Consider the following 12,434-nt stretch of genomic DNA (forward strand, 5'->3'; position numbering starts at 1 on the left):
ATGGAAATGCAGAAATCACCCATCTTCTGCGTTGCTCACACTGGGAGCTGTAGACCGGAGCTGTTCCTATTCGGCCATCTTCCTTCTAATCTTAGTTCTAACCACTTATCTTCATGAACACTGTGTTTTATCCAGCCTAGGCTTCCTGTAATCTTCTGCCTGTTGAAATTCTAATCTCTCCTTCACAGTCTACCTTAAATTTTCTTTCCTTTCATGAGGGCTTCCATGATTCCATTAATTGGATAAATATATTCTGGATTTTTCTTATGACAACATATTTGAGCCTATACTGTGGTCACTTGTGTACTTCCCTTTTCACCCCTATAGGATCCTAGTTCTTCAGGAGTTGAACTGTGTTTGCTATTATCTATGCAGCTGGGAGTTATGTAGCACAGTGCAATGCACATAATGATAACTTTAAAAGTAAAAATGATTTTTATTTCTAGGCACTGTCAAGTTATGTGGTCCATGTCCTCAATATGTCTTCAGGCTATTAATAGTAAGGGAAACAAAACTAGAATTCAAAAGTTAGCTAGAGAACAATCAAGAGCTCGACCACGAGAATAATCAGAGGAGAGAGAGAGCAGGAGGCAAGCAGTGAATAGAGAAGGACTGAGAGAAAAGGTAATACCTGAATGTGACCCTGAAAAGTGAAGAAAGTGGCTTAAGTGGGAGGGGGTGTTCCAAGGTAGGAAAGCATGAGTGAAGGCTCTGGAGCAGGGATGGGCATGGCTTGTCTGGGAAGAAGGATGGCACTTTAGGAGAGGAAAAAAATACCAGGGAATTTCAGGGCATTTCAAAGTAAAACAATTCCTTCAAATTTATAGTGTCATTGTTTTAAAAATTTCTCATGATAAGGTTCTGTGTGATAATTTCATTAAAAATTTCTCATGATAAAGTTCTGTGTGATAACTAGCTTCTCCCAAGTTAGTTGCAAGGAGTGAGTTTTTACTATGTATTCTTATACTGCTATATAATTGCTAGAATTCATCATTGAATATCTGAATTACAGTGTGTAGCAATATGCTGGCAAACTGCTTTCTTTTTTGTTTTTTAACTGCCGTCATGTTTTGCAGTTTCGATTCTCAACACAGCCTGGGAAAGATAGTAAGAAATTATCTCATGGATTAGAATTTAGAACTCTAAAACAAACAGTCATTGTTACAATAGACTTTGTATATGTTAAAGAAGTTTCTTCATTTTCATTTATTCATACAAAATTAGTGATATGATTACCCCCGCTGTTGTTCCCCGAAGGGAGATGTTCACCAATGTGTAATGAAAATATGAAGCTCATTTACTTATTATACCTGTAATCTAATCCAGATTGAAAACTGTTCTATGGAGATTGACAAATATTGGTTGTGATAAATTATTACATAGACATATTCCCACTAATGCACTAACAGGAAAAAAATAGTGAAAACTGACAAATTCATTTTGAATAATCACTTTAAAAGCCAGAAAATAGCAGAAGGGAAGGGATTTTAAAAGTATCCATTTTTTACTACATGTCATTTTTAGGGAAAAGTAAGACACCAAAACATTTTAAAATTAAAGCATTGACTGGTTTTCCATTTGCTAAACTCTTTTTGATATGAATGATAAGTCATTTTTTCCTTAAGACTACAGCATTGCTAATTTTCTCCATATGTGTACAATTTGTCTTTGACCTTTAACAAATGTCCTCTAGGCAGTCCACTTACCATCCAAGAACAACGCCACAACATCATTTTACTTGCACACAAAGACTTGAAAGCTTCATAAAAATAAATGATCCGTGGCGTAAGATACATTAACCAGCAGAATAATAAGCTATTTCAGCCCTGTAAATTTTAGCGCCCGTCTATTCAAAACCTCACTGGGTCACTTTAGTATTAAATTCATAGGAGTAAAATGGTAACTACACATGCTTTATTTGTTAAGGTGCCAGCTATATATTTTGTGAAAAAGTTTGTTAGCCTAGGATATTTAAAAGCAATGTCTCTTTCCAATAAATGATTTTATGTGTTACAGACACATTTAGTATTAAGCATCATGTATATTTAATATCACAATGTCTACTTCAGTGTCCCAAAAAGCCTTCATTCACTTTATAGTTTCCATTACTGAAGAGCCAACATTCGGTTCTCCCACAATTGTGTAAAGTGCGGGCAAGCCGCAAGAGCTTCTAGTTTTAGCTTGCAGCCCGTGGGACCACGATAATTGTTATGAAGCCATTAATTCTACCTCAGCAGTTTCAACTGTCAGGTACATGTAACAATAATTGCACTTAATGAATGCTGCTCAATTTATTAAGTACAAAATGAAAACCAGTATTCTTTTATATGCAGCACTGAGGCACATTATTTATCATTTGTGTATACCATGTTGAATATTCTACTATCATTTATTGGTCAGGGTATATAGCCATAGTTTTTCTAAAGTTTCTTTTTATTAAAAAACAATGCAGGAAATTGTAACACTCTAATTAAAGAATAATTAAAATAATTAGTACCAAAACAAATATTTAATAAGAATCTATGTGTATGGAAAGCAATCCAGCAAAACCAAGACCAAGTTCCTGCTCTAGATAAACAAGATTCTTTCTGTGGCTACCCTCCCCTCCCCCAATCTTTACTAGAATATGAAAAAATTCAAAAGCTTCCAGTTGCTTGAAATATCAGTGTTGTTTCTTTCTCAAAGTTTTTGGCAGTAAAACTTTTGTGTACAGACATACGGCCTGCCTCAGAATTTTCAAAAGTAAGAGCTAGATTTCTTATTTTCAATCACTCAAGGTAAACTGCATAGACATTTGCAAGAGCGAAGAGAGAAGAATTTCTGAAAACATAAGATGAAAAGGTATCACTTTTAGGATCCCAGAGGCATCTGCTTCCAATAAGTATGCTCTGCCTGTTCAGTTGTCCAATGTGAACAATCACAATTAGTTTATACCGTGGAATCATCAAGTCCTTGACCTGGGCTTTAATAACCTAGAAATTTAAAAAAAGGGAGGGTCTTCATTCAGCTACATTGAAACTCAAAAGTATTAACCTTTGTTATAAATATAAGGGATTTAATTTAATAGCATGATGCATTGTAGGTACTTTGAGTGATTGTTGTAGAACCGTAACTATGATTCCCTTCAAGCATGGTCCCCTTGAGATAAAACATTCAGAAAAAAATTTTAACACCAGCAATAAATCAACCTTTTCTAAGATACATGAAATAATTATAATCCAGAACACAGAATTTAATAAATTACATTCCTTGAAAATTTATGTTAAGATGGCTTCATGTCAAAGAATGTTGGCATTGGAGTTACACTGTCTTGTTCATGTCTAATTAAGAAACCATACATCGGGAGTCTCCTGTAATATAACTAATCATTAAAGTTTATTAAAGAGTTTGTTATCAAAAAGAAAGTAGAGGAAACCTTGATGAAGTGCAGCCCTGGGGTTTGTAAAAATAGAAATGTGCTTGAAGACCACAATGTCTGTATTTGATGGCACTCAAAGAAGCTGCCTTAGTGAAGAGAAAATAATCATTAAAATGTTGTATCTTTTACAATAAACACTTTTATAAATGGGGCAGTTTTATACACTTTTACATAATGCATGCAAATGATGCACGTGATTGTTTTAGACAAAGGCTTTACGTATACACGCACACACACACACACACACACTCATATATGTAGAATATGACCTAATTATAAATACGCATTTTAACTGTTACAGCAAATTAATTCCCCTCATCAAAAAAGTAGAGGGTTTGTTGTACTTTAGCAAATATTCTAGCTATTGTTAACACTTTGGGCAAATCACACACGTACCTCAGAAATGGTTTTAGTCATCTGTCTACAGAGCTCTGGTTCATATTCTTCTACTTGTAGATAGCTGGTTAATACATCTTTCAAAATATGATTGACGGTGACCACAGGAAAATGTTTGGGAGGACCTGAAAATACACATAAAATTTATTTCTAAAAAGTAATTTCAAATCACACCCACCCACCCCATAGGCTAATCAAAAGAGTATGGAAACATGGAGGGATTTAATCTTCTGGGTGGACTCTATTGAAAGAAACAAGTGGCTCTAATTAGGTTTCCTGTCAAGTGCTCTGAGAGAGAACAAGAAGACAATATTTTCATACATTTACGTGACTATCTCAAAAGTGTGTTCAATACTGCTGGGGTTTGACCTTGAAAGTCTCTTCCTTCCCAGGCCCCATTGTTGTGGACATACTTCAAAGTCTCAACAGCTTTATAACTGGCTCTCTACCTCTTATATCTCCCGCTCCAATCTATCTACCAGATCTTAAATGGCATTCCCCTTAGCAAGGTCTAAGGTGTGATTCCCTACGGCCCCTTCTCCCGCTACCACAGTGCCCCTCTTGTGGACTGCTCCAGCCTCACAGCCTCCATCTGTCTATAAAGGTGCTCCTGTGTCTTTACTCTTGCTCTTTAGTTTTCAAATGGAGTATCTTTCCCCATCTTGTTCATCTGAGAAACAGCCACTCATGTTTCAAGACCATCTCAAATGTCTTCTTCTCCAGGTAGCACTCTACCTCCTCTCAGGTAAAAATGTCCCTCCTTTCCATGCACTGGGTCCCCACTGCCTTCCTGGCTCCTAATCCACTTGATATTGGCTAAAGCATACCTGCGTTTCCAGTGAAATGGTAAGCAAGCTCGGATTTTATCCTCCTCAGAGTCTAATACAATGCTAAAGGCATAAGAAATTTTTAATGTATGATTTCTGAATTTAAATAGAATTAAATTTTATAGATAATCATTATATATGATATATGACTGTATATTGTATACATATATAATAATGAATACTTTTTATTAAACTTTTGCTACATGTTAGGCAGTGCGATAAGCACTTCATATTACCTTATATAGTCTTCCAATAGATCTCTGAGGTGAATCTCACTGTTATCTCCATTTGGCAGGTGGGGAAACAGAGATTTATATACATTGAGTAACCTGCCCAGAATCACACAGAGAGGCAGAGCTGGGGTGCACACCCAGGTTTATCTGATGCTAGAGCTTATATTCTCGACCACATTTCATCCACGTTCAGAGGAGAAGCTTCAAATGAATCTTCTTCCTCCTGCATCCCAGGAATATTAGCCATATCATCACTTTGGTCATATACTAATGTCATTGCATGACATGAACATGTGCCCAGGGCCTGGCATACAGAAGCCCAGTCGTTATTTGTTGAATTGATAAAGATGAAGGAATGAGATCAAGAATTCTATTCAATTCTCTTTTAATAGATGTCAATATCTAGTAATAAGTGTTTGTTTGTGATGACTGTATCTGTCAGGGTCAAATGAAACATATGGCACCCTATAGTTAAAATAATTCCAGGAGGAAGTTCTGAGTGGGCTGTAGAAAATCACAAGGGATAGTGCAGCACCCCTCAGCCAGTGAAAGTAAGGTTGTCAGCCCACCCCTCCCACCCCAAGATTGGGGAATAGAGGAAGAGCTTTTAATAGATCCCAGAAGGGTCATGTGGAGAGGGCTCCCTTGGGAGCAGTTTCTGCCCTTTGGTTGAAGAGTGTAACCAGGCTGTGATGAACTCACAGGCAGGAGCCAGGGAAATAAACAGCTCCACCTCACACTTCTCACTCCCTCTGCCTCTCAGCTGGGGTTTCCCACTGGCTGAACTTAACCAGAAGGTTACAGCCTCTGACTGCCGTTCAGTTAGGTGAGCCTCTTGAGGTTCTATAAATCGTTATTTTTATTTTGATGATAATATAGAAATTGTTGAATTCCACTTAAATCATGGAAGGGTGGGGGTGGAGATTGAATCTAGATAGGTAAAGTGGTTCTTAAAGATCTCCCCATCATCTCCTGCGAACCCAAGCCTAGGGCATGGTTGATTAACCTAGGGTGACAATGCTCTAGGCCAGGACAATGAGAGTCTTTTTTCGGAATTTTTATTTTAAACTGCAAGTAGGAAGAAAGAGTCAGCCTCTTTCTGGTGGCAAAAGTTACCATGTGACTCTGAGCACCTGCTGGAGGACATGTTTTTCATGGTGGTAAGGAGGCCAGGCCACCAAAAGAGAAGAAAGTGCACATAGGTTAGTGCTGGAAAGAGGGTCCTGGTGGCACTTGAGTCTGTTTCCAGTAGTTCCCGTTGTACAGTGCTACCAATGTCCTTTCCATACTTTGCTTAGATTAAAAAAAAAGTCATTAACCAGATCCTGTTTTGAAAATACTTTGAAATATGGTAATGAAGTATTCTTTTCTTACTTCTTTGTTACCTTTCCCCTAAACATCCAGAATCATCCATCAATGTTCAGTTTCTGACTTCTGAAATAAGCTCCTAAAACTACTTTCAGAGTAAACTGATGTGAATGGCAAAGCTTTTCTTCTTTCTCGAGATTTTTTTTTTCCTTAGGAGAAAAAACGTGTTTTAGAAATCAAAAGGCAAAGACCTGAAGGATCAGGACAAAAAAAATTTTAAAAACAAACAAAACTTGTCCTTAAAAAGTAGATAAAGATAAGTTTACTTAATGTATGTGGGCCTCCACTACCCCACATTGGGGTAATAATAATAATTACTACATTTTTTTGTTAGAATTAAATGAAACAATAAATTGAATATGTTTAGAACAGTGCTTGTCACACAATAAAACACTCCTTAGATATGTGATCTTATTAGTGTTATTGCTGTTATTGTAGTTATTGCATGCTGAAGGAAGAATTGGGGATTTACCTTGCTGAGAAGGCAGCAAGATGAAAGAGGACGTAAGTCTGGAGACAGTGAGGCCTGTGGGATTAGGAAGGACCCCATGTGGTGGTGTAAAATCAATGCTGAGAGATTGACAGGGTCTAAGAAAACCTGATATAGAGACAGGGCCTGAGCACTTCATGGAAGCTGAACTCAAATAATCTCTCTCTTTCTCTCTCAATATTTTGGATCTACTTTCTACTGTGCTGGCTTCATTCTCAAGGCAGGCTGTCTTGATGTGGTAGCAAAGATGGCCGCCAGTCTAGTTTGGCTTGGTGCTCGCAGTCCGTGTTTGCAAACAACCAGGTGCCACTATACTCAGTTCCAGAAAAAGTCCTGTGGAAAACTTATTCCATAATTAATATGAAGTTACAATGAATATCATGGAAGGCTTTTATTCTTAGTGATCTATAGTAAGGTCCTTGAGTCAGTCACTTTCAGGAGTAGTAACATGATGAATGGAGAGATTTAAACATATTACATCATTTGAGTCTCATAGCATCCATATGATATATAGACTATTATCCCTATTTACAAGTGAAGACACTGAGATTCAATGATGCTAAATACCTTGCTCAAGGAATTAGCAAAATTAGTATTCAAATTCAGATACGACAGATGCCACAGCCTGCATTTTCTTTTATATTTGTTTTAGTAATTAATGAGAAATATATAAATGGTATTTTATTAAAAGAAACACACTTTCCTTTTCTATTCCCTTTTCTCCTCTCATGAATGATACTCATGTTTCATCTCATTTTTTGTAGCTGTAATTATTTATGTAAATGCTCTCATTTAAGATGTAGATGATGCAAACATTATTGAATGGAATGAAAAATTAATTAAACATAATAGTGCTGGTGACTGGCTGATATTTCCCTCTACTTTTCTGGCCAGTATTACATTGTAAAGATATGATAAACTATTTACCAAAGTCCCACTGATATAGTTTGGATATTTGTCCCCTTCAAATCTCATATTGAAATGTGATCCCCAGTGTTGGAGGGAGCCTGGTGGGAGGTGTTGGGGCCAGGAAGGTGGGTCCCTCATGAATGGCTTGGTGCTGTCCCAGAGGTAATTACTGAGTTCTTGCTCTATAGTTCTCCCTCTATTAGTTCACATGAGAGCTGGGTGTTTAAAACAGCCTGGCACCTCTCTTGTTCCCTCTCTTGCCATGTGACATGCCAACTCTCCTTCCCTTCTGCCATGCCTAAAAGCTTACTGAGGTCTTACCAGAAGCAGATGTTGGCACCACGCTTCCTGTATAGTCTCTAGAACCATGAGCCAAATAAACCTGTTTTCTTTATAAATTACAGTCTCAGGTATTTCTTTATAGCAATGCAAAAACGGACTAATACACCCACAAAATACCTTTCATATGTGAAATAAACCCAGAAACAAGTAGAAGTGGAAACACAGTTTTGATGAAGTATTAATAAAATGGGTGGTTGAATGCTATAAAAAGGGAATTGTCAAGCATAAAATATTTTAATTATTAAAAAATTCACATAGACTATTGTAGGAAAATACAGGTATATTTCATCTATACTAAGCTTTTTCTAAAATTACTTTTCTAATGTGGTTAATACTCAGTACTTCTAAAACTGATAAGATGCTTTATTTGAGAAAACAAGTTGCAAAAAATATCCTTATGTAGAAACACAGAGATTCACATTTCACTGGCCCTGTCTTGTTGAAATCTGATTCAAACCCTTCCAGCATGCACAGTTCAAAGTCATAGACACCCCATGGCTAAGAACTTTTAGTTGCAAGTGAGGGAAAACCTGACCCAAACTTAGCTTGCCTAACTGAAAAGTTAAAGGGTAGCCAATTGGATTTAGGACTCAAATGAGACACCAGGATTCTGTTGTTTTCTCTCAGTTTCAAGTCAGGGCAAGGTGGCAGATCCTGCCAGAGCCCCTACATTCCTTCAAGTTTCAGGGCTTTATGTTCTTCTGCAACAGGCCAAACGACATTTTCTGAATTTAATCTCAAAGGTTTTGATTGGATTCACCATGGTTATATGCCATCCGAGAATCAGTCACTGCTCTATCTATAAAGCCAGTGCCAGCTTCATTACAATGCTAGGATCAAAAGTGGTGATGATGGTGGAATTTCAAAGGAAATTTAGTGAGGTTACCAGAGAAATATAAAAGTATATTGGATGGCAGGAATATTAGCTGTCCACCACAGGCACTGTGAAAATACCAGTAGATTGTCTAATTATGGAGCCATGTAATCCATGCAGTCTTGGGGACTCCTTTAGAAAACTGGCTACAAGGCCAAAGGGGACATGTTGATGGTCTATAATTTTCTTGGGGTTAACTGGCCACAGATGGAATCACCTTGGCCCATAGAGTCTTTCTTTGCCCCTTGGTAAATCTCTGTGGAATTTCCATATAGCAGTAATTATGTATGAATTCAGGTAATAGTGGGCAGGTACGCGTTTAGAGAAAACAAGTGGGTCTATGAGGAAACATGGATGGGAAAAGATATTTGCCACGGACTCCACCTGGGAGTATAGCGGCAGGTGCAAAGATCTTTGTTTTCAAAGACTCAAAACCTCAATGGTAATGGATAAACGTCTCTGTCAACAGGGGACTATGAATCATTTGCCTTTGCTTTGAGTTTTTTTTTTTTTCCTTCACCTAACAACACTGATTGGTTTTGTTGGATAAAATATCAATACTTATCTCTTTCATTTAAGTCATATCTATGTACCCAGAAATACTCAGTGAATTTGTTAAGTCAGTAGTATACTGTGTACATCAGTGCCACCCAGTGAATTGTTTGGCATTTGGGAAACATTAGTAAAGAAAAGTAAGACAGCAAGTGTTGTTACCTTTTTGCTGAGGAAGAAACTAAAGCAACATCAAATCACTTAATTCATTAAAGTCCCTTATATTGTGCTAGAATTGAAGACAATGCCAGGTTATCAAATATCATTTTTAAGAGAATCAGTCATCAATTTAGAAGTTTAAAATAGGAGTGAGAGATAAAAGAACACACCCAACTGATAGGTGTTTTCCATCTGAACTGTAAGGCGAGAGATATCATCACGCTGACTAGGTTCATCCATATAAGACACAGTACTCATAGAACTAAAAACAAGGGAGAAAACAAATTTTAGTCATTACTATAACAATAATAACAAAATACAATATTGCTTTAAGCTACAATGTTACAAAGATGAAGTTTTCTCAGAAAATTTCAAGTAAGTCTTACGTAAATATCCTAGTGGCATATTGAAAGTCCAAAACATTTTAGAGATGGAAATATTAAGATGCAGAGGAATTATTTGGAGCAGGTCTCAATGTGATGGCTGAAGCCCAGCGCAGTTACCCAGGTCATCAAATTATCCAGAAAGCGATCCTGGGTTGATGTATGTGTATGGGGTAACAGTACATACTTCAAAATCCATTGCCAATCGCATCTCCACCACTGATATAAAGCCTCTCCTCAAAGTAGACAAAGCTCACAAACAGGGCTGGGGGACATATGAGGAAGCTTAAAATGTTGGCAGACAACTCTGTATACACGTGGCGTATTATAAAGAGTTCACTATTATATGTAGTTCACAAAATCCCTTTAGTATGAAAAAGAAAAATGAGAAACTCATCTACGTGGTAAAGGAAACCACAATTCACCAAAACTATAATACATTAATAAGCATCAATCGGCCTTTTCAACATCGAAAAAGGGTTTTGGTTTTGTTATCAAGGCAATATAAGCTTATCCTGGTGCCAAACAGGAGACCCAAGCAAAGAGGAGGCCCCACTGTCTCTCCAGCACTACTTAATTCAACTTAGTTCAGAGGAAATTCAGCTGTAACTAATGACAGTCTCAGAACTCTGCACCCTCAATTTTCTCCACCTGTGAAAATGAACGTTAAGACAGATGTCATTTCAAAGGGGAGGATATAATAGCATGTGTGTGTGTGTGTGTGTGTGTGTGTGTGTTCAGAGTGACCACTTTTCTAAGCAGGCTATGTTTTTGCTTTAATTAAATAAAAAAGAGATATTTGCTCTTAATCTTTGGGGATCTTTTTTCTTGCAAGGAATTTAAAATACTTAGTTCTACGCTGTTTGGAATTAATGAACTTCTTGCAAATCGATATTTTAAGAAAATCACGGGTAATCTATTTTTAAAAATCCTTTAATGCAATACAGCTTACATGATAAATTAGGGTTTACCCACTCAGCCCAAGAAAATGATGGAAGAAATTCTGGCTGCTTTTTTCATGGTGGATTTCTGGATGAGTGACTTAATCTTTATTCTTATAACACCTGCCTTCCTCAATTTACTGCTGCCCTTTGAAGTAGCAACCAGGCTGTTTGGCCACACTGGCTGCAGGTGTTGTGGGCAATACCAAAGATGATTACTGCTGCTTAAAAAACCCAATGTTACATAAACCCCTTGATTCTAAGATAAGTCAGTCTGCTCCATTACTATATATGCTACTTTTAACTTTGTAAAACATTTCCCATAAGTTATCTCATTTTACTTTCACAACATCCTTTGAGGTAAGTAAAAGATTCATTATTCTACCCATTTCAGAGATAAAGGGAATGAGGCAAAGGGCTTAATGTACATGTATAAAAGGCAGACAGATTTCAAATGTCCTGTTTACCTCTTAGTGACAAAGTCCCAAGTATGATTATAACAGACAGAATGAAAATAGGGACAATGAAATAATTAATCACTGCAATTAAAACTTACTTGCATAATACAGAAGGTATTCATAAAATCTCAATTTCTTTTCTACTGAACACCATATTAAAAATTCATGGAGAAGAAGAGGTGGTGCAAAACTCAAATTAGCTGGAGTGAAAATTCCAAGACAAAAAAGCAAATAAGGATTTTTATAAACTGTCTTCACTATCAGTTACTGAAGATTGACAATCAGTGCACTTAATATTATTATCATTATGAAACTGGTAAATGTCATAAGGGCAGCTTAAAAATCCCACTGGTTGAAGATTGGTGTGCAAATAGAAAGTTTTTCAGATTGACTTTTTTTGAGTTATTGTAGATAAATTTGTTCAGTGCCCTTTTATTTCCATAGTAATCATATAAACAGTGTATGCTCATTTTACAAATTCAAAACATACAGAAAAACATAGAGAAGAAAGTAAAATTACAAAAAATTATTAACCTCAGTGGTTCTCTAACCCCTGTTAACATTAAGAAAAATCATTTCAGACATTTGATTTTACACATGGGCTCATATTATAGATGCTTTAAAAAAATTTAAAATGTATCATGGATAACTTTCCATGTCAATAAATAGCAAACAATACTTTAAATATCAAGACAGTACTGAATACATACACATTCTGGATTTCATTTAACCATGTATCGTCCATGTCTTTTAGGCTATTTCCAATATTCTACTATTATAAAGAAAATTATAATGAACATCGTGTCAGGGACTCTTATTTACTTTCTAAAGTTGTTCTTTCCTTCTTCCTTGGTAACAGAATCCTACATTTGTAGGAATATTCCTGTGCAGACTAAAGACAAATTCTCAGTCTCTTTTTGTGCTATTGTGGCCTATGTGGCTTATGAGTGAATGAGATGTAAGTGGAACTGTTGTGTGGAAATTCTGAGAGGTTCCTCAAAAGAACTAATGCAGCCTATAAGAGCCTGTTTTGACCCTTCTTTGTGACTGGAATGTGGATATTCCAGAGCTCAGCACTACCTTG

At 36.6% G+C, this 12,434-nt stretch overlaps 1 protein-coding gene across 3 annotated transcripts in view; it reads right to left on the minus strand.

Moving 5' to 3' along the window:
• Positions 1 to 1,058: 1,058 nt before the first annotated feature.
• The window catches only part of DYNLT5 (dynein light chain Tctex-type family member 5), a 30,841-nt gene continuing 19,465 nt past the window's right edge, over positions 1,059 to 12,434 (minus strand). For all 3 annotated transcript variants that reach the window (XM_003806947.4, XM_034967030.3, XM_055117676.2), the window contains 3 exons: positions 9,739 to 9,830; positions 3,815 to 3,939; positions 1,059 to 2,972 (listed from right to left, as the gene is read on the minus strand). In XM_003806947.4, the coding sequence (XP_003806995.1) occupies positions 2,769 to 2,972; positions 3,815 to 3,939; positions 9,739 to 9,830 (421 nt within the window). In that variant the 3' untranslated portion in view covers positions 1,059 to 2,768. The remainder of the gene's footprint in view (positions 2,973 to 3,814; positions 3,940 to 9,738; positions 9,831 to 12,434) is intronic.

This window comes from Pan paniscus, chromosome 1 (assembly GCF_029289425.2).
Source record: "Pan paniscus chromosome 1, NHGRI_mPanPan1-v2.0_pri, whole genome shotgun sequence".
Taxonomy (NCBI): Eukaryota; Metazoa; Chordata; class Mammalia; order Primates; family Hominidae; genus Pan; species Pan paniscus.